At 43.9% G+C, this 27,987-nt stretch overlaps 1 protein-coding gene across 7 annotated transcripts; it reads left to right on the top strand.

Moving 5' to 3' along the window:
• Window positions 1-7: 7 nt before the first annotated feature.
• On the top strand, window positions 8-27,987 carry LOC114869682 (platelet-derived growth factor receptor beta-like). 7 transcript variants are annotated; one of them, XM_029174093.3, is made up of 28 exons: window positions 8-4,450; window positions 11,442-12,130; window positions 12,334-12,446; window positions 12,882-12,994; window positions 13,073-13,167; window positions 13,249-13,444; window positions 13,541-13,573; window positions 13,661-13,801; window positions 13,917-14,047; window positions 14,215-14,296; window positions 14,404-14,478; window positions 14,552-14,735; window positions 14,798-14,913; window positions 14,985-15,096; window positions 15,163-15,265; window positions 15,354-15,462; window positions 15,877-15,971; window positions 16,052-16,184; window positions 16,305-16,409; window positions 16,484-16,588; window positions 16,653-16,755; window positions 16,833-16,954; window positions 21,292-21,492; window positions 21,824-21,923; window positions 21,999-22,104; window positions 24,655-24,757; window positions 25,038-25,176; window positions 27,543-27,987. In XM_029174093.3, the coding sequence occupies exons 3-28, from the start codon at window positions 12,439-12,441 to the stop codon at window positions 27,670-27,672; spliced, it is 2,940 nt and encodes a 979-aa protein (XP_029029926.1). In that variant the 5' UTR covers window positions 8-4,450; window positions 11,442-12,130; window positions 12,334-12,438; the 3' UTR covers window positions 27,673-27,987. The 7 variants fall into 7 exon arrangements, with proteins under 7 accessions (XP_029029926.1, XP_055370454.1, XP_029029923.1 ...); XM_055514479.1 differs by having other exon boundaries at window positions 13,073-13,134; window positions 13,541-13,801; XM_029174090.3 differs by having other exon boundaries at window positions 13,541-13,801; window positions 14,985-15,072.

Genomic DNA, 27,987 nt, shown 5'->3' with positions numbered 1-27,987 from the left:
TACAGACTAAAAAGAAACAAAAAAGAAATAAGAACATACTTGCATGCAACATATTTCTTCTGTGCAGGTAGATGGCATGTATGTTTTATATTTTACACATTATTATATAATATACTATTTTCAAAGCTTCACATAAGTCCTGGAGCAGTTGGTCTGTGGTTCAATCTCCCACCTCCCCAGTGTAAATATAATTTATTGTAAGGTTTTTATAATTATTACAGAAAAGCCTTTTGTCTTTTATTTGGATATTGTGTAACTGCCCTTTTTTGAGCCACTGCCCTTAAAAATGTCTGTGCACAACCCTGGTTCCTGTACACTATACCGACCACTTGGTTATGGTGTTCCATGTATGCCCTGCCTGCTAGCATCTTGCATCCCGCTGTTATGTGCTTGATTGTTTCAGGGGCATCTTTGCACAGCCTGTACATGGGGTCCTGCCTGGTGTAATAGATGCCAGTCTCTATTGATCTGGTTCTCGGGACCTGCTCCTATGCTGCTAGGATTAGTGCCTCCGTGCTGTCTTTCAGTTCAGCTTTGTCGAGCCCCTGGTAGGATTTGTTGACACCAGCCACTTCTTCTATCTTTTGGTGGTACATACTGTGTAGAGGTTTGTCCTTTCATGAGGGTTCCTCCTACTCCTTCCCCCCTGCTCTGGTTTCTATTGCCTGAGGTATTCACTAAACACATTATTTCTTCATCTTCGGCCTCCTTCGTTCTACTTAGCGTACAGTCTCAGGGTGCTGGATTTGTGGTAAAATCCTCCATGCATTGTAAGTAGCTTCCTTGTCTCAATGTCAGTGGTTTCCATCTCCTCTTTTGGACAGCTTATTATAGGCATACAAGCATAGGTGTTGATGGTGTAACAGAAAAATTGTTCGTTTCTAACCATACAGTATAATGTTTTCATACAGTTTGTTCCTTGTTATTATTAAATTGAATGTTCATATGTAGGCAATTCATCTCTTATGTCTTGCCATAAATCTGTTTTATATATTTGACATTTCTCAGCTGGCTGCTATCTGGCTTCCAGACCCCAAAGCCGAGGAGCTGTGTCTCACTGTCTCTTGACATGTGTGCTCCTTCTCCTCAGCTAGCGAGACTCCAGCAGTTACAGGTGGTACTAGAAAAACACCACATATTATGACTTCTGAGTGAGAATGGACAAAAGAGAAATTCCAACCTGCCCAGAGAAAGGCACAAAAGGCAGAAGCAATTTTGGATCTTTGCATTACACCTTCATGGTATACAGTATGTTCTAATCTCCGCAGCTAGTTTTTGGTTTGCTTTCTACATTATATTTTATTTTTCTCTGTTAATACAATAGATTACACAAAACACAACTTTCTCATCAGCTTCTTTATTACAAATTTCCTTCACAATAGCTCAGACTTTGTTCTTTCCATTCAGCTGACCTTCCCTATCCTTTTGGGGGTATTTAGTGGTTGCTGTTTTCATGATTCTGATTTCAAGGTATTTGTAGCTAACCATCTGCTATCTTGCCTTCTGGTAGTTCTATCCCCTGAGTTCTGACTACCTTTCCTCTCCTTGCTACCATCCGAAGACACCTATCCATTCAGCGAGAATATACACACACGACTAGGGAATACACACAAGCCTAGTGATACACACAAGATTAATCATCCACAGCAGTCAGGTAAGTTATGACACCACTGAAGACTGTCACTTGAAATGTATGTGGAATCAATAAGGTTAAACGATTTGAAATATTTAACCATTTGAAAACCCTACAAGCAGACATTGCTTTACTACATTAAACTCATATTTCCAACGTCAACTGGTGTTCCATATGAAAGAGTGACCACGTGAACTGATGACCAACTTCCAGTGAGTTGTTTTACCTGGGTGACATCCTGTTAGCTGTCCCTGTCAATGCCTTGGTTTACGTTACCTACCTGTTAGCGCGTGCGCTCTCCGTAACAGAGTAATCTATGGACGGAGCGCAGCGTTTAACTTGTGTTTTGTGTCATGTTTTTTTGTGAACGATCAGGAGCGCCTTGTCCTTTACTGACTGACCTGTTACCTGCTGGCAGACGCTGTCAGCACCTAAGTAAAATGTGGGTGAAGCGAAGCAGAGTCAGAGCAGTGCAGGTCTCAGCAGACAGTTTAAAATGAAGGAAGATTTGGGACATCCAGGGTTTGATGTCTTTTAAAAAACTTTAAATTTTGACTATTTGATCTGTTTCATTTGGTTCCAAAGACATTTATAGCTGAGTATCATCTGAAAATTTATAATGCTTCCTAATAATCTCACCTAGAGGAGACATGTATAGACTGAACAGTATTGGACCAAGCACAGAACCCTGCGGTACTTTATAGCTAATCCTTTGTGCATGTAGAGAATTTGTCATTAATGTAATACTTAACTCTGGGTAGTTGTATGAGCCCGAAGTGTATTACGTTAATTGGAGGAACACTTCTAACAGATCTAACAGGACAATGACAGAGACCAGACCATTGTCTGAAGCTAAGGGAAGATCATTAGTGACTCTATAAGGATTAAGGTGACTGTTCTCCACTGTGTAGCTACATGACAATGAGCAAAAGATGATGGAATCATCTGCTTGAATCTGGCAACAGCATCATCTGATCATCTTCTATAGCAAAATTTCTTTCCAGCTGCTGCAAAGTCAATTATGCTAAATTCAAAAGTTAATAAGAAATGGTCAGATAACAGAGGGTTTTTGGGGAAGGACTGTTAAATTATTCATTTCAACCCTATAGGTCAGGATGAGATTGAGGGTACGATTAAAGCAATGAGTGGGTTCATTTACCTGCTGAGTAAAACCAATGGTGTCTATTAATGAGTTGAAAGCAGTGCTGAGACAGTTGCTGTCAAAAGCTACATGAATGAAGTCTCCCACTACAATGACTTAATCTGTGCTAAGAACTAAGTGAGATAATAATTCTGAGAATTCAGATAAGAACTCTGAATATGGAGCAGGAGGACAATAAACAATACAAAACACAACTGGCTTCTCAGTTTTAGAGTCTGGGTGAGAAAGGCTCAGAGTGATACTCTCAAATTAGTTATAACTATGTTTAGGTTTAGCGGTAATTAATAAGTCTGACTTAAATTGCTGCTACTCCTCCAAATTTACTTGTACTTCTAGGAACATGATAGTAAATGTCACTCATTAGAGCTGACTTATTAAAACAAACATTCATCCTGCTGCAGTGAGACAGAACAGATCTATGTGAAGATCACTTATGAAGTCCTTTATTTACAAGGATTTACATGAGAGAAATCTGATATTTAATAAACCACACTTTATTAGCTTACTCTTACTCTGTTTTGTAAGAGGAATCATTTCCATGGTTATTAAACTCTGGTAAGTCACTCCTCTTTGATTTGTTTGTGACTTGTGTGACAGCCTGGGCTGTGTTGTGTCCTGTGTGGGCTGTGCGTGTGGGCGGGCCTTGGGTCTTTCCAACAGGTCATGTGCTGCTTTGGCTCCTCCTCCAGCTATTTAAGCTGGTGGATTCAGTCATTTTGTCTTTCTTCTCCAGGGCATATGGTTTGCAGTTGTGTTTGTGTGGCTTCTTGTTATGGTTTGGATTGATTCATTTCTATACACATCCCTGCACACTTTACGCTAATATTACTGATTTACTTGTGGTTAAGTTTTCGTTGTTTGTTTTGTCTTGTGTTTAAATAAACAATCAAATTAGAACTATCATGTGTGGGCCTCATCTATTCGTCCTGCCTAAGAACCGGGTTGTGACAAATGGGGGCTCCTCCAACGGCTTTTTTACTTGTAGGGTGTGTTAAGTGCTTTTGGAAGGAGTCACACATGGTGGGGGATAGCATTAGTTACTGGTTGGTTTGTTTGACTTTGTTTCGTCTGGGAGTTCTTTGTTTAATTTAGTAAGTGGTAGTTTGAAGTGACTGGAGTCTTTCTGTGAGGTTTAGCAATAAGTTCTATTAAAGACATTGTTGCAGTTTCAATAGTTTAGTGTGGTGGTGAAGGTAAGTAGCGCCATATGCTCGGGGTCACGTCCGCAGGTTTCTGTTAAGAATTTTGGTTGTTGGAAAAACTAAAACTTGCCAGAAAATGCCATTGTCTTCAATGCTAAGTTTGATATTTCAACAGAGATTTTGTTGTTGCAAATGGAGCATGAAAAAAAAAATTCAGCAACGGGAATTGGAAGCTTAGTTATTTAGGCAAAAAAAGGAACAGGAAAAACTAGGCTTGTAACAGTTTAAACTTGACCTGATTAAAGAAGGCAAGATTGCAATGAATGGTTTTGGTGACACTCATGCTGTTGGTGGTTGATGTGAGACTACACGTGGGAATATTGTCAGTAATTTGAAGTTGCTGCCAAAGTTCAATGAGAATGATTTCTTTTTTTTCCTTGTTTGAGCGCCTTGCAGAGTCCAGGAATTGACCAGATCAGGACTGTACAATGATGCTGCAGTGTATCCTCACAGGTAAGACGCAGTGGGCATATGTCGCCTTGTCAGCTGAGGTTGGTAAAATCTCCAGCAAAGTTAAATCTGCAGTCCTGAAAGCGTACGAGTTAGTTCCAGAAGCCTACAGACAGCGGTTTAGGAACTGGGCAATATCTGCAAATTAAACACATGGGGATTTTGTTAGAGTTGGCCATCCACCTTACTTGCCATGTGCTGCACCCTAAGTTGACACATTTCAAGATCTATGCTAACTTATTGTTCTAGAACAGTTCAAGCAATGTGTTCCTAGCCCCATTGCGACATAAATCAGTGAGCATAAAACCAGAAGTCCCTCTGTGTTGATGCATAAGCATATTTTTAATAGTCATCAGTCGCTTGATTCTTGTGACTTGAAGGTTGGAAATTGTAATTATTGCCAAGAAAAGGGACACTGGAAGAGAATGTCCATTATTGAAAGCGGTCATATGTTAAGCCTACGGTACTGACTGGGCCGCTTGCTGTCACCAGTTCTAAGTTGCCTCCTTACCAGATGCCACCCAAACTAATGGTCAATTTAGATTTAAGAAATTTAAAGCTGAAATTAAATAATATAATTGATCGCAAAACTCAGTTTCAGCTTGAACAGTTGAGAGTGCTGGGAGAACGTAACAAATATGGTAAATTTTTAGCCAACCAATTAATTAAAAGATAATAAGACAAAACAAACCGCTAAATTCAATAAGAAAAGGAACTGTAATGGGGAAAAATTGTGCCTATGTGCTTATGTGCTTTTCATATCCAAGACAGACATAATGTGCTTTGACTGGTTAGGTTCAACACTGAACATTCTTACATAAACAACTAATCTCTTGTGCCCTGTCGTACATCAAGTTTAAACGTCTGATGTTCTCTTTGACTGACTATTAGTTTATGGTCTGTCTGTATTTAACATCCTGGTCTCTGGCTACCTCCAATCTGATTCTTCACCAGACCCAAGGCTGTAAATCTGAATAAATCTCTTCTCTGAAGCTTGGTGTTCCTTCCTTTCTGATAACAAGTCACCGATGATGCAAAAGTGAGAATGTAAACATTCTCACTCATGGCGAGATAAGGTGGCACGAACAATTTGACTGGTCCAGAGAGACATTCCACCGGGGCCAGAGAAAAAGGTTAAAAGGCAGAGAGGATTTTGGAATCTGGCATCACACCTCCGTGGTGTTTTCTGATCTCCCCAGCTCTTATTTGGTTTGTTGATGTGCACCATCAACAACTGTTTTTATCTTGCTTTCCTCATTATTTTTATTTTCCTTTTTTTTTTTAATAAATCACACAAAAGACAACTCTCGCATTAGCCTTTTTTTGGGAAATTTCCATGACAGGAACATCACTCAAGATCCCCATGAAATAAATGATACCTTTTAAAGAGAGATATACATGTCCCAAATAGATCCATTCACCTCAGCCATAGAGGCATTTCTAAATAAACTAGAACTGCTAGAACTAGAAGTTAAAGGAAGAAAAAACCACAACTCTAGACTCAATGTTGTCTTTGGCTGAACCACATGAAGCTCTGCAAGAGATGCCAAATATAAAGGCTCCATGGCGAGATTGATTCCCAGCTGAATTTTATATGGAATTTTGGTCCATGCTAGCACCCAGCTTCTACAAAAATGATAGTTGAAGTTAAACAACAGCATTCATTACCCACAAATATAGATTGATCCTTTATAAGTCTTCTCCAAAAACCAGGAAAATACCCTACGCTTCCATAAAGTTACAGACCATTTTCACTAATAAATGTACATTTAAAAATTGTGTGTAAAGCACTTGCTAGAAAATTAGAAAAATCGCTTCAAATATATAATTCACTCTGATCAAACAGGCTTCATTAAAGGTAGACAGTCAACAAACAATATGGACAGATTGATCAACTTAACTGATTATGTCACCACCCATAAATCCACCCACTAATTAAATGTTCTAGAAAAATATATGTTCTAATTTATTCAGATTGACAAAAAATACAAATTTACAACTAATACAGTATAAAATTCTTCATAAAACACATTATACAGGACAAAGGATGTTACAAATGGGTCTCACAAACTTGAATATTTGCCCTCATAGATAATACAGCAGATAGATTACTACATGCATTCTGGTCATGTTCACCTGTGCAGCAATTTTGGCAAGGAGTATGCGAACACCTGTCAACCTGGTTAAGCTGTCCAAGCCCAGCAACCCCTGCGCTCTGGCTTGACATAGAGATAAGCTTATCACACACACACTTCTTTCTGCCTTCTGTGTTGCAAAGAAAATCATCCTCCTGAACTAAAAAGAAATTGAGCATTACTCCGTACTTGAACAGCTTGTTAGATTACACCACCTTAGACACATTATCTGCTTGTTTAAATCAATAACCAAAGCTACACTCTGATTCTATTTCCAGGTAGGGATGCATGGAGCTTGGGTGCTGCACTTTGTCCGGTGCGGTGGTGGTGGGGGCTTTGCTGGTGACTGGGAGTGCCTGCCTGCCCAAAGGACAAGGGCGAAAGGGCTGGTTGATACTGTGGTTGCTGCATTAGTCCCCTGTGGTTTAGGTGCAGTGGCTGCTGGGACCAGCAGTCTGGTGCTGGAGTAGGGTCATTTGGAGGGTTGGAATGTGCCGGTCTCCAGGGAACGAAGGCGGGCCTCCCTCCTTCCAAGCCTTCTCCAGTTCTTCTCTGAGCCCTTGGTATTTTTCTAGTTTCTCATGCTCCTTTCTCATGATGTTGCCATCGCTTGGTATTGCCACATCCACCACCACCAACTTTCTTCTGCTCTTTATCCACCACCACAATGTCTGGTTCGTTCGCCATTATCATTCTGTCTGTCTGTATCTGGAAGTCCCACAGGATCTTGGCTCGCTTGTTCTCTACCACCTTGGGAGGTGTTTCCCACTTTGACCTTGGTGTCTCCAGTCCATATTCTGCACAGATGTTCCTGTTTACTATGCCAGCCACTTGGTTATGGCGTTCCATGTATGCTTTCCCTGCCAGCATCTTACACCCTGCAGTTATGTGCTGGATCGTCTCAGGGGCCTTTTTGCACAGTCTACACCTTGGGTCTTGTCTGGTGTGGTAGATCTAGGCCTCTATGGCTATGGTGCTCAGGGCCTGCTCGTGTGCAGCCAGAATGAGTGCCTCTGTGCTGTCCTTCAGCCCAGCCCTTTCAAGCCATTGGTAGGATTTGTTAAGATCAGCTAATTCAGTTATGTTCTGGTGGAAGATCCCGTGTAAGGGCTTGTCCTCCCATGATGGTCCCTTTTCCAGCATCTCATCCTCGGTTCTCCACTGCCTGAGACATTCACTCAGCACTCACGCATCTGTCGGGGCCTTATCCTTGATGTACTTATGGATCTTAGATGTTTCATCCTGGATAGTGGCTCTCACACTCACTAGTCCTCTGCCTCCTTCCTTGCGGCTAGCATACAGTCCCGGGGTGCTGGATTTGTGGTGGAACCCTCCATGCATGGTGAGGAGCTTTCGTGTCTTGACATCTGTGGTCTGTATTTCTTCCTTTGGCCACCTTATTATTCCCGCAGGGTATTTGAATGGATTACCTTGCCTCTCTTTGTCATCATCCTCCCACATTTCTCAAGCTCGAATGACATCCCATTGTCCGAGCTGTAGATCCTGGTGGTGTGGATCAGCGAGTCGATGTCTCGCTCACTCTTGGCGTACAGCTTGATGTCATCCATGTAGAGGAGGTGACTTATGGCTTTCGGAGTCTTGTTTATTATTTGGCTGAGGTGGTTCAGACCTATGCAGAACAGCAGTGGGGACAGTGCATCTCCTCGGTATATGCCATATTTGATGGATACCTAGGCAAGTGGCTTCCCATTGGCTTCAAGGGTGGTTCTCCACAGCCTCATCAAGTTTGCAATGAAGGCCTTTAGAGTTTTATTGATGTTGTACAGCTCCAAGCATTCAGTGATCCATGTGTGTGGCATTGATTCATAGGCTTTCTTGTAGTCAATCCAGGCTGTGCACAGGTTGGTGTGTCGCACTCTGCAGTCTTGGGCGGTATCCTTACCAAGGCCCTTCTGTGCTTCGCTTATGTATTGACCCATGTGCCCTCTTATCTTAGCTGCGATAATGCCTGGCATGAGTTTTCATGTTGTGGAGAGGCAGTTTATTGGCCGGTAGTTGGGTGGGACTGCACCCTTTGAGGGATCCTTCATTATCAGGATCGTTCGCCCTTCGGTTAGCCATTCAGGGTGAGTCCCATCCCTTAGCAGCTGGTTCATTTGTGCTGCCAGGCGCTCATGGGTTGCAGTGAGCTTCTTTAGCCAGTAGGCGTGGATCATGTCAGGGCCGGGTGCTGTCCAGTTTTTCATACCTGAGACTCTCTGTTGGATGTCTGCCACTGTGATAGTCACTGGATTCTGTTCAAGGAGATTGCTGTGGTCTTCCCTCAGATCCACCAGCCACTTACATTGCTGTTGTGTGACGCCTCCCTCTCCCATATACCTTTCCAGTACTGTTCAGTTTCCAGCCTTGGTGGGTCTGCTTTGCTGTTATTACCCTGCAATTGAGAGTACACTTTCACAGGTTGTGTTGCGAACAGATGTTTTTTTCGTCTGGCTTTGTTATCTCTGGTGTATCTCTTTAGGCGGCTGGCCAAGGCTTGCAGCCTTTGCTTGACAGTTTTGAGTTCTTCAAGTATGGGTATCTGGCTGTACTTCTTGGGCATCATACTTTTCATTGCACCTTTCAGGGTCTCTGTCATTTGGGTCACTTCCCTCCGAGCTGCCTTGATTTTTGCCTCCAACCTTCATTTCCATGGGTATTGTTTCTTATGGCTCCCATGGTTGCTCTTATTGCCAAGCACCTCCAGGATCACTGATGCTGAAGCGTATATCAGCTCATTGGTTTCAGTGATTGTTGTGGTAGTATTGTGGCATGATCAACAGGACTTTTTGAAATGAAAAGTTACATACAGTACACCTTATTGAGGCATTGCTAAATGCTATGCTAAAGTCTAATGCTATGCTAAAGTCTGATTCTTTAGCATTATTTAGCATAAAAAAGAGCATGTGCAGGAACCTTTAAATTGACTTTAAGATACCTTGTTTGTCACATGTGTTGTGCTCACCTCCCTCCCCTTTCTTTAGTGTTCCCGGTCAAATTTGACTGATCAGTTTAAACTGCTCTTAAATTATCACAGAATCACCACCAAATTTTTATTTGACATTCTTCAGCTTTGAACAACGTCCCTAAGTAGTGATTGATGATTTTTTAGAATTAGACATAAAATAACTGCAGTGAAAATACAAATAGTCAAGTTAAATGTATTACAAAGTGAACGTGTAATAAATAAATGGAAAACCAAAGACTGAACTCAACATAAAGCAAACAAAGGCATCACATTTGCAACATCTTAGGCTTGTTTTGTTGTCTAGTGTCACGGAGCTCATAGAGCTTCCTTTTCTGTCCATGTCCTTGTTGGGGGAGTTGCAGTGTTCTTGTCCAGTGTCTCTGTCCTGTCTCTTCTTAGCACCCTGATCTGCTATTCTGTAATAATAACTATTTTTGAACATGGAGCTAATCAACTGGTCACCTAATGAGAAAATTTTATACAATGCACTAAGAAAAGAATCACTAGGAGAGCCACTCTGCCCCTTGGGGACTCTTGTCTCCGGCTACGTGTGGGACGCGTGGAATTCCTGATGCCCCGTGTGTCTCAAGCCACTGCTCGATGCAGAGGATCTATTCATATTTTGGACTTTGATAACAGTACTCAACAATACTCATGATTGGCCTTGGTGGTACCCTGCTTTATCAGAAGATTGGAAAATCTGCAGCTGGCTCATTGGCACGTCCCATGGCTAAGAAGTTACAAATGCTCCTGGGCTCCAGAGATACTCGGCTGATGGAATTACACCAGAGGATGGTCCGGATTGATGGACTGACTAGTAACATCTCAGCTTGTTTGAAAGAATTACATCAGAGGATGACCCGGATTGAAGGACTGATCAGTAACACCTCAGCCCGTTCAGATGCCTGGATTGCAGGACTGACTAGTAAGACCTTAGCCCATTCGGAGGAAGACAAGAGACAGACTGATAACATCTGCAGACAGACTGAACACTTGGTTACTATAGTGACAGCCTTGTCTGACAGGCTTGAGATGTCACGGGTACACTCTGGACTTACAAGAGGCAATGAAGCCCTGAGTTCTGACTGTTCGGACTATTGATCTGGACAAATTAGTTATGGATTGTTAAAATGTACTAGAATTGGCTGTGTATTATTCTGTCCCTTACCCCTCCCTCCTGGTTCCAATCTAGTTTCCCTATTGTGTCTTAAAGATTTGGAAGCTGGACCTAATGTCATGACACTTGTCACATACCGTACTGGCCCTGGCGTTATCTTTATGATGTTTTATACTGTCCCTCTACTTCTTCTGTCCTAGGGGATGAATACCAGAGCAAAAGATATTGTTCAGTCTGCTGAGTGTATAGGGGTGGTGTGTATGGGGATTTTTGTCTGTCTGATGGATGAATATATTCCGGATTCCCATTCATTTTCTATGGCGGTCACATTTGACTGGGAACTCCACAGGTGTACAGTAACAAGGTTGAATAAAAGACTCAAAATTCAATAATTTCATCACTTCATGTTCAAGTGCATAGTGTGGATCATAAGGCCTTGAGAAAATCAGATGTAAAACGCAATAATTATAGTATTCAGGATCAGATTTGACCTTAACATGACACAAGGGTTACTGATATTTTATATTAACATAATATTTAGCAATTAACACCAGGTTTACCTTTATAACACCAGTTTCAAAGTCAATATTGCTGCTGTTCAAAATTATTATCATCCAAAGTATTCAAATTATTATTATTATTATTTAAATTGTGGCTTTATGAATATCATAAAGCTATGAACCAACCTCTCAGGCTTGACATAGCTGCTCCTTCTTATTCTCACCCGGACTAAGCCAGGATGTTTCACTTTTTCTACATTCCACTTTTGAGCAGCAGCCCCTCTAGTCATGGAAGGAATCAAGAACTAAAAGAAGAAGAAGTAAAATGTCTTCACCTGCTGGCTGGACGATGGTTTGACACTGGATCCCACCAGAACTGACCAGAACCAGGTCCTCCGGATGGAGCCTGATCACCTGTTAAAGCATGTCTGTACCCATGTGCTCCGGCCTGAGAAACCGTAGACACACTCGAAACAACTACAGTACACAGCGAGGTAGAAATGAGCAAAGTAGTTTTAGAAGACTATGGATCAGTCGTAGTCTACTTCACAGTGAAGTTTTAGTTTAGGATCAGCCTTCTCCTATTTTGCTTCTTTCCACTTCTCTTTCTGTCTGTTTTCATCGGTTTTACTGAAAAACTGTTGATGGTAACACCAGAGGAACATTTCCACTCCTGTCGGGGGTCAGATTGAAAGCAGACGTGACGTGTGTGTGTGTCTCTCTCTCTCTCTCTCTCTCTCACCGTACTGTTAGTCAATGTCTTTTGCTCTTTATTTTTTCTTCCTTCAGCACAGCAGCCTCTCTCCCGCTGTAGGTCTATGTCTCTCTGCCCATCGCTGCCCACTCCCTCTCCCACTGTGAGCCAGTCTGTTACTTTCCATTCGTTGTTCGTCTGGAATTCACTGACACTGAAAAACGGTGTAAGTAATAAAAGCAGAAAAGGAAGAAGAGCAGCAGCTTCAGGTCTGAACCAACAGATCTTTTCTTTATATCAGTCATTATTTTGTCTGAGATTCTGATTATTTAATCTTTTGTCCTTACAATGTTTACTGCAGTCATTACAACTTTGTACTTGCCTTTATTTACATTGTTGCTACTCTAAAATAGTCACAACAGCTTCTGTTAAAATAATTAAGTACACGCAAGTACAGAAGATTGTTCTTTAGTTCTATCTGAAGGTCAAAGGTTGCTGACATCATGTTATGACTGCCAGCCGTCGATCATCGGTTCAGAACCAGTCAGAGAACAGAAAGCTGCAACTTGGTTGAGTGATGACCAGGTGAGTGTTCCATTTTCTGGTGTTTTTTATATTTGGTGCCAAGATGTCTTTCACTCTCTCTGTTCTGTTTTATCATTACCATGTGCTGATCACAAAAGTTCACTTAAGTCAACAGTGACATCCAGCATTTAGAGTTGCATTTGACTGAAGTTCGCTGCCACAGGAAATACTTCAGAGTTTACTTTCTTCTTTTGTGGTCGACTCACATTCCTCCCTCACACACTTGGGCAGTCAGGCCTGAGATTGGCAGAGATCCTGAGGGAAACATTCTGACTGGATGACTGGACTCTAGCTAAGGAGGAAGAAATCCTCCCTTGTAATGCAGACACTGTACCATACAGTCCACCCCAAACCACTGTGCTAACTGACTGTTTATTGTTTTAATGAATTACCAGCAACAGTGCCAGACATTAAGCTTGACTTGTTTCTCTTCAGACATCATAGGAGCACAAGTCGTGGCTTTACAGGTTATTTGTTGGGATCCATTACCATGATGGCGTTCATCAAAAGTAATACTGGAAGTCGAAACCTGCTGCACTTCCTGTTAGGTATGTGACAGAAATGTAGATCATCATTTCGAGCTTAATGGTGGACTCCTACCTGTGCATTTACCCATGTGTCTGCAGGTGTATTCCTGGTTTTCCATAATGAAGCCATCTGTCTGGAGCTACTCCCATCAGCCTCCAAGGTTCTACTGAACTCAAGTGCCAACTTTACTGTGGTTGGTATTATTTCACCTGTCTGTCACTGCTCTGCCCGTCTGTTCCGGTGTGTTCTAGTATCTGTCTCTCTGTCTCCCCAGCTGTGTTCAGGGTGGAGTCAGGTGACATGGCAGCTACCTCAAGAGACTGCAATTGAGGGGGTTCTTGTAGAGACCCAGGGCTCAGAGAGCTCCTTGCATCTCTTTAATGCCACCTGGCGGAGCTCTGGCAGATACACCTGTGAGGAGGCCTCATCCTACCAGAGCAGACAGATTGATGTCTTCATACCTGGACAAGGTAACAATGTTTGACTTATATTGATCTGTAGTAAGTTTGCTTACTACAGATACCACTTGTTCTGGTTGATGTTGTCATCCATCTATTCACCCTTAGGCCCAGGTGAATGGTTTGTCCCAATGGGTCCAGGTGTGGTAATGAAGGAGGCAGAGGAAGGCACCATTCCCTGCGTGGTGTCTGACCCCCAGCTAAATGTCTCTCTATATGAGCGTGCAGGTCGGACTGAAGTTCTTCAAACATCATATGAGCCAGGTCGTGGCTTTACAGGTCATTTGAACGACACATCATATGTGTGCTTGGCCACACGTGAGGATGAGAAGAGGGAGTCCCAGGTGTTCTATGTCTTCAGTATCATAGGTGATGGTGAATGATGATTTATGCTAGATTACAAGCGAGATTCTGATTCTACTGGTTTCCTGCGCTCACATGTTCTCTGTCTGTACCTGTCTCTCCTTCTACCTGTCTGTCTCAGTTCCCAAGAAGATGGAGGTGGACCTGACGGTGTCTGGCAGTGTATTGAAACGGGGGGAGGTTCTCACAGTAAATTGCACTGTTAAAGAGACTGAGCTGGTTTTCTTCGACTGGAACTTCCCCCGCCAAGAGGTAGCACCTGTCTACTGGTCTATGGGTCTGTCATTGTACCTGTCTCTGTGTCAGTCTTATTGCCCTTGTCCCTGCTTGTTTCTGCTTGACTGAACACATCTGCGGCAGGTAAACAGTGGAGGCACCTCTGGTTTAAACTAGTTTGGAATTGAATGCTGTCTCTATAGGTTATTGAGCCACTGACAGACTTTCTTCCCAATCGGATCTGCTCCTTTGTTAACATCTCCATGGCAACAATGTCAGACTCTGGTAGGTCCCTGCAGACCGGAAACTGACCACGTAACCTAGACATTAGTTACTATACCACTGTGGGGTTTACTGTGGCGATATGATGAGGTTGTGCGTGTGTCCTGTAGGTGTGTATTTGTGTGAGGTGAAGGAGATGACAACAGGACAAACTGTTTCAAAAAACACCACAGTGACAGTACTGGGTCCGTACACACACAACCAAACACAGCAACACGCAGGCTAAGCAGCAGGTCAAGAGTCTATGTCTCTGTGCAGATCGAGGTTATGTCTACCTGCGGCCATCAGGTCAGACCAGTGTGTCCACTCTGCTGCATCTCATGGTGGAGTTCAGTGTGGAGATTGATGCGTATCCTGCACCTACCGTCCTCTGGACCAAAGACAACCAGACTGTTCCCACAGAAAAGAGCTTCGTCACCACCACACAGCTGAAAGGCAGCAGGTGGGTCAGGAGTAGCATTTAAAAAACAACTGTCTGTGGTGTGAACTCCTTCATAACTGCAGGTATTTAAATACACTGACGCTGGTGCGAGTTCAACTGGACCAGAGAGGAAGTTACAAAGTGACTGTTACCAATGAGGATGACATAATGATGCTCATCTTCAACTTAGAGATCAAAGGTCAGAGAAGGGACAGCTGGCAGTTTGCTGTGTGTATTTACCTATGTACTCACCTGTTTGTGTGTGTACAGTGCCCCCTATCATCACAGCTCTGTCTGAGGTGGGCAGTACAGCAGTGCTGTGTGTCAGCGAGGGAGCTCCACCCCCTTCGGTCACCTGGTACACCTGCCACATCTCACACAGGTGGACACACATATAGAAGCAGGCCCCACCCACACTTTACCATAGTAACCATGTTCTGTCCTGTAGGTGCAGTAATACGACTGTTGGGTGGAGGAGCCTTTCAGCTGTTTCTGAGGGTGTGTTTCTGCAGGAAAACATCACTGAGATAGAGGACAGAGGGGTCACGCAGGTAACCTGTGACATCATCAAAGAGACATACGGGTGGATGATGTAATGACAGCTGACAGGTGCCTATCTCATCTGTCTCACCTGTGCAGGTATGCAGCTTGTTGTCTCTACAGGCTCTCCGCTCCCTGTCCGCTGTCCGCTGTGAAGCCCAAAACACTGCAGGGCAACGGGCCAGAGATGTCCGGCTACTGTCCACCTGTGAGTAGCATCAGTGCAGGTAGAACCATGCAGTGATGGTGTACAGCAAGAATAGGAAAAGAAGTTGAGTTATTTTCCAAAGGTTCAATGTAGACCGTTGTCATAATTTCTGGCCCTGAGGCTCGGTACCAAATTTTCAGTCTGTGGCTGGTAGGAACCAGCGTCCTGTCAGCTCTGTTGTCAAAGCTGGGGTATCTTTCCTCCTTGAAGTACACCTGTGTCTGTCCACTACTGCACAGACCAAACATCACCCATGATGATGGTGGTGCTGGATGCAGGTGGCTTACCCTCCACCCTGATACACCTAAAGAATAGCATCCATCACTCTAGTGTTGTTCTATGGTGGATCGTCTTCTATTGTTTGTCTGTGCTGAACTTGTAGTAAAGTTGCTGTCTCTGTCCTCTTGTCTTCAGCTCTTCTGTCTCAAGTTGCAGTATTTGTAGCAGTTTTGCTTCTGGTCGTTTTTGCTGTCATTTTCCTCATCCTCCTCATTCTGCTCTGGAGAAAAGTCAGTATTCAGCGTAGTAGTCAGTACTAGTTCTTCAAATGTGCTGGTTTCTTTAAAAGTTTACATTTCCTGTTTGTTAGAAACCTCAGTATGAGGTTCGTTGGAAGGTCATTGAGTCCGTCAGTGCTGATGGACAACAGTACACCTATCTTGACCCAAAACACCTGCCTTACAACCCCTGCTGGGAAATACCACGAGACAACATTGTTCTAGGTAAGAAGTGAAAACTGTGCATCTATTAAAATCTGAATCAGACACAATGAAAATTGTCTCATTTAATCAGAACAGATTAGTCCGCAGGCATCTGTCTCACGTCTGTCTACCTGTTTGCAGGGCCGGTGTTAGGGGCAGGTGAGTTTGGTCGTGTCGTCGAGGCAACCGTCTCCGACCTGACTCACTCTCATTCTACAATTAAAGTGGCTGTGAAGATGGTGAAATGTATGCACCCGTCTCACTGTTGACCCGTTGTCTGTACCACCGATGTCGGTTTATTTTCTATGTTGTGTGTTCAGGGAGCAGCGGTGCTGGTCAGGCTCTGATGTCAGAGCTAAAGGTTCTGATTCACCTGGGTCCTCACCTGAACATCGTTAACCTGCTGGGAGCCTGCACGAGAGGAGGTGAGGAGGTTGAGTTTGATTATAATCCTGACTTCATTCAGACAGTATCTGTCTCTCTGTCCAGGTCCTGTCTACCTGATTACTGAGTTCTGTCATCATGGAAACCTTGTGAACTATCTACAAAGAAACAAACACACCTTTCTACCGAACAGCACACACGCACAGAGGTTAAACCACACAAAAGTATTTGTGTCTATGTATGTACCAAAGTGTGTCCCCTCACTGAGTGTCTCTCTTCCTGCAGCAACAGTGATGGAGGCTACATGGACATGAACAAAGAGAAGAGCCTTCAGTACGTTGCCATGCACCAGCTCAACCATGCCAAAATCGAGTCCGCTGTGTATGAGGCGTCATGCATTTCACCAGGTGACGATGGCAGATGCCTTCTTCCCTCTGCTTTCCTACTGAAGGGGTCTACTAGGCGTGTGTGGCAGCAAGTTTCAGCAGCTCTGTCCTTTTGTGTTCTTTTCTTTGCATTTTTTTGACTTCTTCAGCCCCAAGCTTGTTTTCTGAGTTTTTTTCTGAAAAATGGCATAGCTACATTCAAATGATTGCATCTCTGCAACCACAAGATTATAATGATTTCAATGCAAATAGTCAAATGAGCTTAGGAGTTTTTGTTTTTCCACTACTGTCCACCTAAAACAGCAATAAAAGTGATCAATATTTTCAAATACCACTTACCTATACCAATTTAAACATATGTAAAGGTGTTCATTCGTGTCCACCATTTCAAAATCTGTCACTGTACAGGCCAGTAGGGGGGGCAGGTGTTTGTGCAGCCATATCTCCGCCAAGCAACAACTGACTGTGGCAAGTGAGGCTTACTTGTTGTAAGCTATGAAATTGACCAAACCTGTAGCCATTAAAAATGGCTGATCACGTTTTATGGCCCCGGTGCAATAAAAACGTCACCAAATGGCCCCTCTATAAATCACTTCAGACAAGCTCTGTGGGAGGGCTAGAGAGTTAGCTAGAGATTGTATAATATCTTTGTCTGTGTTTGATGTACATGAACAACACTTATATAGTGTTGTAGCCCTGCTGTTTGATGTTAAACATGCCTATAGTCATATAGTCTATTGGTCATATAGTCTATTATTTGTGCCCCTGGGGGCTTTTTTCTCGGAGGAAAAGGAGGAGCTGTGCAGAGTCCATCGGGAACTAAAATATAAAATCAGGAGGTGCAAGGCAGCTACAGGAAGAAGCTGTAGCATGGCCTGGAGCAGAACAACGTCTGTGGTGTGTGAAGAGACTGAAACACATCTCTGGCCAAAATGAGGCTGGAAATGGTCGCCAGGTCACGGGTGACTAAGCCTGGGCAAACAAACTAAACCAGTTCTTCAATAGATTTGATTCTGCAAATTCCCCAGTCTCGAACCACATGGCCCCCTCTTCACACCTCTCCAGTCCAGGTGTCTCCTCCCAGCTGCAACTGTTCACACCTCAGCACCACACAGTCCACTCTGCAGAACAGTACAATGGGACCCCCCCAACAACCCACAGATTCAGACCTAAAGCTCATGACCATAGGTGAGGGTAGGAATATAGATTGACCTGTAAATTGAGAGCTTTGCTATTTGGCTCTTTTCACCATGACAGAACGATACACCAACCGCATTACCTCAGCTGCCACGCCGATCCGCCTGTCAATCTCTTCCCTCACTCGTGAACAAGACTTCAAGATACTTTAACTCCTCTACTTGGGGCAGAAGTTCTCCTCCAACCTGGAAAGAGCAAACCACCTTTTTCCGGTCGAGAACTGCGCTGCAAACCTCCCCAGCACACGCTGTAGGTCCAGGCCAGATGAAGCCAACAGGACAACGTCATCTGAAAAAGCAGTGATGCAATCAAGCAGAGATGCACGTAGAAATTCTGTCCATAAAAATAATGATCAGAACCGGTGATAAAAGGCAGCCCTGCTGAAGTTCAGCATGCACCGGGAACAGGTCTGATTTACTGCTGGCATTGCGAATCAAGCTCCTGCTCCGGTTGTACAGAGACCGAACAGCCTTTAGCAAAGAGCCTACATACTCCCAGAGCCCCCCCCCACACGCACACAGAATGCTACGAGGGACGCGGTTGAATGCCTTCTTAAAAACCACATAACACATGTAGACTGGTTGGGCAAACTTCCACAAACCCTCAAGCACCCGAGGGTATAGAGCTGGTCCAGCGTTCCATGTACAGGTTGAAAACTACATTGTTCCTCCTGTATATGAGGTTGAACTATCGGCCGAATTCTCCTCTCCAGTACCGTGGCATAGACTTCCCTGGGAAGGCTGATCCCCCTATAGTCTCCTGTCCACCTTTCATAAAAAGAGACAACCACCCCGGTTGTCCAGTTCCAGTTGAGACTCAACTCAAAAGGTCAGGTGACACGACTAGAAAGTGTATCATCGATGTGGTGGAAATTTTCCATAAAGAAGCAGATGAGAGAGAGTTGTCCTTTTGTACGATTTATTGAAATAATAAAGAAAATAACAATAATGAGGAAAGCAAATCAAAAAGCCATCTGGGGAGATCAGAACATACACCACGGAGGTATAATGCAAAGATCACCCTGTTCTGAGGTTGTCTCTGCCTTTTACCCCTTCTCCCGGGACCTGGTGGAATCTTCCTATCACACTGTGGGTGAAGATGTTTACATTACACAGGGAATACACAAGGTCTACAGCCTTGGGTCCGGTGAGGCATCAGATAGAAAGGAGCCAGAAACCAGGGGTAAAAGGCAGACACAAGCCATAAACAATCGGTCAGTCAAACACAACATTAGATGTCAGCACTTAATGTGCGACAGAACCTTGAGAGAAAGATAGATTGTTTGTCTAATAATGTTCAGTTCTGGGTCTAATCAACAAGTACAGAATGCATGGTTATCATACAGAGTCAGAAATGAACACAAGAAGCATTAAAGTACAATTTTTCCATTACAATCGACTTCCGGCCTAGGGTGTCCTGGTGCCATGTGCACTGATGGACACATCACTCCATCAGGGGACATGATGTTCGAACATGGTGTTAGTAAAGGGCCAACAAAACGATTGGATCCCCAGTTGGCGTGCTTTCCAACACTCCCTCCAGAGACCCCAAGAAGGCCGGGTACTCCACACTACCATTTGGCCCATAGGCACAAACAACAGCAAGGGACCTATCCCTGACCTGAAGGCGTAGGGAAACGAACCTCTTGTCTATTGGCGGCTGAGCTGGATGAGCAAGTCCACACAAGCCTGCCGCCTCTTTCCGTGGGCAACTCCAGAGTAGAAGTAGGGTTTAGAGCCCAGGCTGTGTGTGGAGGTGACCCCGACAATTTCTAACCGGTACTGCTCGGCCTTCTGCAGAAGCTCAAGCTCCTTCCCCCCCCAGTGAAGTTACATTCCATGTCCCAATAGTTGGGACATCTGGGACAATCTGGTTGTCCAGAGATTGTGTTGCTGAGGCTCCTGACTTTGACCACTGCCCACTCTACTATGCACCGGCCCCCAACTACTCCTCCTGTGGATGGTGGGTCCACCTGAGGACAGTCCCACGTTGCTCCTTCGGGCTGTGCCCGTCCGGGTTCCGTTGGAATAGGCCCGGCCACCAGGCGCTCGTATGCAAGCCCCAACCCTGAGCCTGGGTCCAGAGCTGCGCCATACCAGGCGACATCTCGGTTCTTGATTTTTTGTTCATTATAGTGGGATTAATGACTTTATAGTAATTATAATGTGCAAACCCGCCTAAAAATAAATGCGCAATACACCAAACATAAATGCTGTAAATATGCTTTTTCTGTCAGACTTGAGGCAGGCGGCGGACCCACATGCACAGCACGGAGGCGAGATGATGATTAGACACGGGATTTTTCGACAAGGCAGGGTCAGGCGGTCCAGGTCATACACAAAAGAGTTCAGTGAAGTAGTACACAAGGGAGCAGGCAATCTCTAATCCAATATCCAGGCAGGGTTCGTTACACAGGTGGTCACGGCAAAAGTACAGGCAGGGATAAGGCAAAACTCACGGTCAGTTAGTTAGTCCAGGTTCTCTTACAGGTGGCGGCACAAGCGAGGATCAGGCAGAATACACGGTTCAAAGCAAGCGGGAACAAAACACGAGGAACACGGACACGAAACACTGGGACGAGGAGACTCAGGAAACTCAAGGCACTCAGGAAACTAACGAAACGCAAGGAACTCATGAAACTCGACAATCTGGCAAAGGACTATGGGAACAGGTGGTGGCTAAATACACAGAGTGATTACGTAATTACTGACAGGTGAGGATACTGTGAACAGGTAAGTGACCGCTGACAGAGAACAGGAAGTTTAACAAAATAAAACAGGACATGGCGTGACAACAGGAAACAACTAGAACAAAAACCCAGATCATGACATTTTCTGTATGACTTGTTTTTGTGTTGTTTTGCCTTGCACATTTTATTACTGTTTTGTTGCTGTCTTGTTTCTGTCTGTAGTTTTTGCTGAACGTTATATCGCTGCTGCAAATTAAGGAATTTCCCTATTGTGGGATTAATAAAGTCTGATCTTATGTTAAATCCATCCAAGCGGTCAGAGACCATTGTTTGTTGTGGTAAAAGACTCCTCACCTGGAGTAGCTGAAGCCTATCTATTTGTAATTCATTTCTATCCAGATTCAGGTAAAGGTTGTGCTCATTGTTTATGTTTGCTTGGTTCTGACTGACTGTTCCTGTGTTTCTGTTCCAGACCAGCAGAAGACATCCTCTCCGCTCTTTAATGACTCCTCCCAGCTCAGCCTTAATGATCTACTGAGCTTTTCCTACCAGATCTCTCAGGCCATGGACTTCTTGAAGTGGATGGCACCAGAGAGCATTTTTCAGAACATCTACAGCTGTCAGAGCGACGTGTGGTCCTATGGTGTTCTGTTGTGGGAGATATTCTCTCTAGGTAAATCAATGTAAACCAGTACTGTACCTGACACACCAGTCTAAATGGCAGAGGTCAGGGTTTCTGAGATCACACATTTAGCTGAGATAAAATTATTAATATTGATTTGTCATTGAAGTGGTTTCATCCAACAAACATTGTTCCATCAGGCTTTTGGATTTACCCTAGTTTTTCTCATTGGACTGCCTTTTTTAGACAGTTGGGTCCAGCTGGTCAGCTGCTCAGTTATACAGTACATATTACATTTTAGTGGAACAGTTAGGATCAGCTGTGGTGTTTAGGGTTATAAAATATGATCCCCGCCTCTCACCAGGCTAAATCTCTGTCCCAGGTACAACCCCGTACCCTGACCTCCCTATCACCCAGGAGTTTTACTCTGCTCTGAAGAGAGAACACAGGATGACCCGGCCCGAACATGCTCCCCTCACCGTGTATGACACACAACACCCTATACATGACATCAGGCTGCTGTGATAAATGGATGATGTGCTATTCTCTATTTGTAGGTATGAGATGATGACATGCTGCTGGGAGCAGCAGCCTCAGGCCAGACCTTTGTTCAGTTCGCTGCTTGTCTCCTTTGGAAAATTGTTGACTGATGAATGCAAACAGGTCAATATGGCTCCTGGATCAGAACTGTCTCACCTGTTTTAATCTACACAGATGCTAAACAGCCGTGTTTTTGTTTTGGGTTGGAACCAATGTTCAATCCATCGGTTCTGTGATTAGTGAATATCAGAACCCAGCCGTGATGCAGTAAAGCATCGTTTGCGACTGTAACTAGTCCGATGGGAACTCTAGCAATGAGAATTCGTATTTGAATGGTTTTCTCTATCTGCAATTGCTTCACCTTCATCATTCAGATAATCAGACAGTTCTTATCTTGTGTTTGCTTTATTTCCTTGCCACAGCTGCTTCTCAATTATGTTTCTAATTATGTTAGTATTTAGCTCAGCCACTCACCTTGCCTCTGTGCCAGATTGTTTTCATGGCAGCATTCCAACGTTCGTCTTGTGTAAGTCTCGCCGCTGTACTGACCACTGATCTTGCTCTGACCTTGCCTTCCCCCTGTGTCCTGTCACAGTCTTTTTGCTGCACCATGTTTTGATCTGATCCTGACCGCCACCTGCTTTAAACCAGTCTGTACCTTTGCTTTTGACTTACTGTATACTGACCTGTGTCTGTTTTTCCTGCCTTTGCCTGCCATAAAGACCTTGAACTGAACTCTGTCTCTGCGCTGTGCATTTTGGGTCCAATATTCTACTAATCCTGATACATCCCCTGCTCCCGTTGCCGCCACCACCACAGGCTTTGCAGCTTCAACAGCTGTGTTGACAGAATCAGAATCAGATGGATTTTGGACACCTTTGCACAGGACAAACAAGGAATCTGATACGGTCTTACTCCTACTACATCTTTTTGTGCCCTCTGGTGTCATGAAACAGTAATTAATTAATTATTGACGTATTACAATTGTTTACATAATATACAGCACACTGTGATTGGAGAGTTCAGCTCAGACACAGCCTGGGGGAAGAAGCTGACTCTGGTGGCTGGTGGGAGGAGCTTAAACAGTTTGTATGCAGGGTGTGTGGGGCCAGTGGTGATGATGGCAGCCCGTTTCCTGGGTTTGGACCAGTACAGATGTTTGATGAAAGGAAGCTCAGTCCCAATAACCTTTGCTGACCGGACCACCCACTGCAGTCTGTGTCCTGCTTTGTGGCTGAACCAAAACACACAGTGATGGAGGTGCAGAGGACAGGCTGGATGTTGCCGTGTAGAACATGGTCAGCAGCTCCTGGGGCAGATTGAATGTCCTGAGCTGTCTCAGGAAGTAAAACCTCTGGTGGGATGTTCACAGTCTTGAGTGTGTTGAGCTCCAGTTGGTTCTGACTGTACCACTGGACCAACTGCTCCACGTCCTGTCTGTATGCAAAATCATCACCGTTCTGGATGAGCCCAATGGCGGTCATCTCGTCTGCATCCAGGAGTTTTAGAGATGGGTTCCCCAACGTGCAGTCATTAGTATACAGGGAGCAGCCACTGGCACTGCTGGTGCGGGTGCCAAATGTGATGCTGTCCAGGCCTTACCTGCTGCCTCTTGTCAGGCAGGAAGCTTCTGATACACTGACAGGTATGGTGAGCTGGGTCAGTTTATGGTGGCATATTCCAGGGGTGATAGTGTTAAAGACTGAGCAGAAGTCCACGAACAGGATCCTGCATATGTGCCATGGAGATCCAGGTGCTGCATCGTGTAGTGGAGTCCCAGGTTTACTGCACAATCACCTGACCTGTTGTTCCCATGGGTGAACTGCAGGGGTCCAGTAGGGGGTCTTTGATTTCCCTCAGATGGTCCAGCACCAGCCTCACAAATGACTTTATGATCACGGAAGCCAGGGCGACAGGTCTACACAGTAATCGTTCAGGCTGTTGATGCTGGACTTCTTAGGCAGAGGCAAGATGGTGGATTGTCTGAAGCAGTTGGGCACTGTAGACCGCTGCAGAGAATGAGAGACGCCGTCAGGTCCAGTAGCCTTTCTGATTTTCTGCCTTTGAAGGAGGCAACAGACATCTTCACAGATCTTCAGTGCAGGTAGGGGGTCTGATGATTGGAGGGTGTGAATGTTGGGGGGTGCGGGTAAACCTATTGTGAGGCCAGGAGGTGTGAAGTGCTTCTTTTCAAACCGGCAGTAAAACCTGTTAAGGTCATCTGCTATGTGTTTGCTAGCCTCCAGCGGTTAAGAACATGGTCCATTCAGACTCAGTGTCTCCAACCTCCTGGTTCTGAATTTAGGTTCTCCTGGAGGTGGCATATGAAACTGCTTGACCGCAGACAGATGCAGACACTTATAGTTGGTTCTTCTTGGTTGTTTGATCTGATCATCCAGTTCACCACTAGAAGATGAGATCCTCTTAAGGGTCAGATGACACAACTACAAGCCAATCACTGCGTCCCTGGCGGCGTGTGACCTGGTGGACTCCCTTAGGCTTCAACATTAATGACAGAACCACTTTGGTTCAGATTGACAGTCTGCTTCATACAAAGTGTAAATCATTCACTAGTTCATGTGCTTAATTAGATTAACATCAGGTTCTGACAGTTTTTATCTGAGCCCTGACTTTTCTCTGCCTGTTTTTGATGCTGTCATTATTCTGCTCCAGCATTTGCAGCATCTGACAAACACCTTTCTGAGAGGAGATCCAGCTGTGGTTCGATCCAGACTGAGTTCATGTAGAGCTGCTGAAGACCACGAAGACCAAACCGGTACAACATAGCATGTTCAAGTTTCTAATAAAAACCAGAACAATGATCTTTGGAGTCACTTACAACACTCAATAGCACAAAAAGCCAGAGAAAACTGACCCCATGTGTTTAAGTTAGTTATTAAATTTAAATAAAGGTTTAATTGAACCCATTCCCATTTCTTCTCTCAGACAGAAACATGTGAAAAGGTTGTATCTATTTGTCTTCTGATGTTTTTGGATTGTTCTTTGGTTTACAGTATGTCTTCTTTTTCAAACTGATGCTGTCTCTGTTTTTACAGGAAGCCCAACCTCGCAGGTGAGCGTTAACCTATTTGAGGTAGGGCCAGTAAAGGCAGGCCCTTCCCACAGCACCTACACCATCCCAATCACTGACATCACCGTCGAACCCAGCAGTGGCACTGTGCTGGACGCAGACAGGTACCAGTCAGACAATTTAATGGTGTTCGCATAGAAGGGAACCAGGTGCTGTAGATCCTGTGGGCCTTCTCCTTGGATTTGAAGATTAGCCTGACTGGTCCATTTGAATTGTGACAGGAGAAAACCTCTAAAAACTAAAATGAAACAACAAAGGACACAAACGTAGATCTGAGAGCTGGTTCTTATTTGGATCTGGTTCCAAAATTTTCACAAATTCAAACTCATGTTTTCTATGTTACCAGAGACCAGTAAAGAATAAGAGACTTGCGAGTTTCAGGTGTAAACATAAAATGTGTGTGTGAAGAATCAACAGAAACATTTTGATCCTTAGCTTAGCAAGTCAGAAGTGTTGATGCTGGCAGAGGTCTAAGCCAGGGCTCTTCCTGTAGCATCATGTCTAGGTACAGTAGTGGTCGTGTTCGTAGTCATATGTTGAAGTGTCCCTGGGCAAGACACTGAACCCCAAGTTGCTCCTGGTGTTTAAGCGAGCATGACGGTGCTGCTGCTTCTTCTCCACAGATCTGTGTGTGTGAGTGTGAGAGTGGATGAGAAGTAGTGTAAAGCGCTTTGGAAGGGTGCGTAAATGTGCTATTTAAGTTCGGACCTTTTTGCATTTAGAAATGCGCGTAGATCTACGGTAGCTTCCTGGCTGGCGTAAGTACTTTTCTACACCTACTGTATTGGCTTTTTAGTGACACTAAGAGGTGAAACTGGGAAACTGTTAATTACCTCAAAGCTACCGTTAAAAAAGAGAAAATGTATAAATAATTACAGTAATATGCAGACACAAGTCTACAATTAGATGTGAGGATATAAAAATATGTGCAGAACAGTGCAAACATATACTGTATTCTATAGCCCTGTTAGATGATCTTTTAGAGGATCTATTAGACTCTGGTAGAGGTGCCCTTTCTTGGAGCGAGATGCAGCGAGAAGCCTCAGCCTCAGGTGGGCAGATCGATCCTAATATCAATAATATTGAAACCAACGCTAGTATCGATCGATACCCTGACAAAAATATCAATACTTTGATTAATTTTTTGCATTATGCATTGCTGGAGTTTTTTCAAAGACAAGACCTTACTATATTGTCTGTCTGCATCTCTAAGTGCCTGTGCGTAAGCGGCGTGCCTGCACCTGTATGCCAGAGCGAAGCAGACACACACCAACGCCCCTCACCCCTCCCTCTTTCTTTGAGATCTCACGTGACTCAGCGACAGGGGCCAGCATGAGGAGGATACAGATGAAGCAGAAGGATGGTAGTAGGAAAGAGTAGCAGCGTGTGGTTATATTTTCAAGATGAAAATGAAACAACGGCAACCTGTACAATCTGTAAAAAGACTGTAAAATACAGTGGCAACACCACTAATTCATATTATATTTAGATTTATCGTTGAACTTTGTCTGGGTTTTATTAAATTAATAATACAATCTAAAACAAAGCACCTGAAAGTCATGAAAATGTATTTAAATTTTATAATGCATTAATTGTCAAAAAGTATTGATATTGGTATCAATATTGGTGGTACTGGTCAGTATTTACCTGGTATCGGATCGACATCAAACCTTGAAGTATCGCCGACCACTATCGGGGAGTGGACACTGAGCCGAGCCATGCCAGCTCTGTGGGACGCAATCATCGTTCATTGTATGTCAGCAAGGCATCAACTTCCAATATAATGGTTGATCAGGGCAACAGTGCAGTTTGCAGCGAAAGCCGGTTTCCCTGATGTAATCAGACTCATTGACTGGACACATCACTATAAAAGAACAGTCACAGGATGAAACATGAGTCAACAGGAAACATTTTTATTTCATCAACATACGAATAATCTGTGATGCACAAATGCAGCTACAGTCAGCAACATTGTATTTTCATTCATTTTAACAAACAGTGTGGTTGGGATCAGATCTGAAGCTGGTACCAGATCGGTGGCTTCTTGGTCAGTAAATGTCAAACGCTTTGGTGGTAAACGACCGCCCTTTCTCTTCACATCCATCTTCATATCAGACCACTTTTATTGTTTTATTTCCGCTTCTGTGCAAAACCTGCAGCATTAACACCTGCACACACGGTTCCGCTCGACATACTGCGCAGACGCAGACTGTATTTAAATCAGTTAACATATTTATACAGAGACGTCTCTCTGTTACCCATTCACCTGCACTCAGTTCTTTGTTGATTGAGATGTATGAGGGAAACATGCATGAATTTGCACATAGTGGAGGTTGATACATCTGTACTTACGCATTTTTCTAGATATGAACTTGAAATCTACACAAGTCTTTGTACATGAGCACTGGCTAAGTGTTGCAGTAGGATGAGAGAATAAAGGGTTAATGACAAAGGTCTCTTTCTCCTGCAGCCCTCATCTGTCAGATTCACCATCACACTCCACCTGTCAGGACATGACATCACTAGAGAACAAAGAAGATGCTGAGGAGTCTCCTGCTTCATCCTGTAGCTGTGAATATGAAGAGGGGAGCTGCCTGTGAGGGCCTTGGCTGCCTGACAGACAAGATTTAGGTTTAAGTAGTGTTTCTGGCAGGCACCGTAGAGAGTTTAATTAGCCCACAGTATCAGGAACAGGTAACGTTTCTTAATATGTAGACCTTTATTTTATAAACAGGAAGCAGAAATATGCATGCGGGTACAGAAGGCTGGAACAGATATATGGATATAATGAATGGATATATGACTTTAACCTTCTTGTAATCTCTATATTAATCTGAAGTGTTAGTATATAATGAATCTGTGACACTTAATACAAACAACAACACCTCTTATTAATTAAAGGTGATTCTTTGAGA

Source organism: Betta splendens, chromosome 14 (assembly GCF_900634795.4).
Source record: "Betta splendens chromosome 14, fBetSpl5.4, whole genome shotgun sequence".
Lineage (NCBI taxonomy): Eukaryota > Metazoa > Chordata > Actinopteri > Anabantiformes > Osphronemidae > Betta > Betta splendens.
Note: the sequence above shows the minus strand (reverse complement) of the source record. Positions and strands in the feature narration are given on the sequence as shown.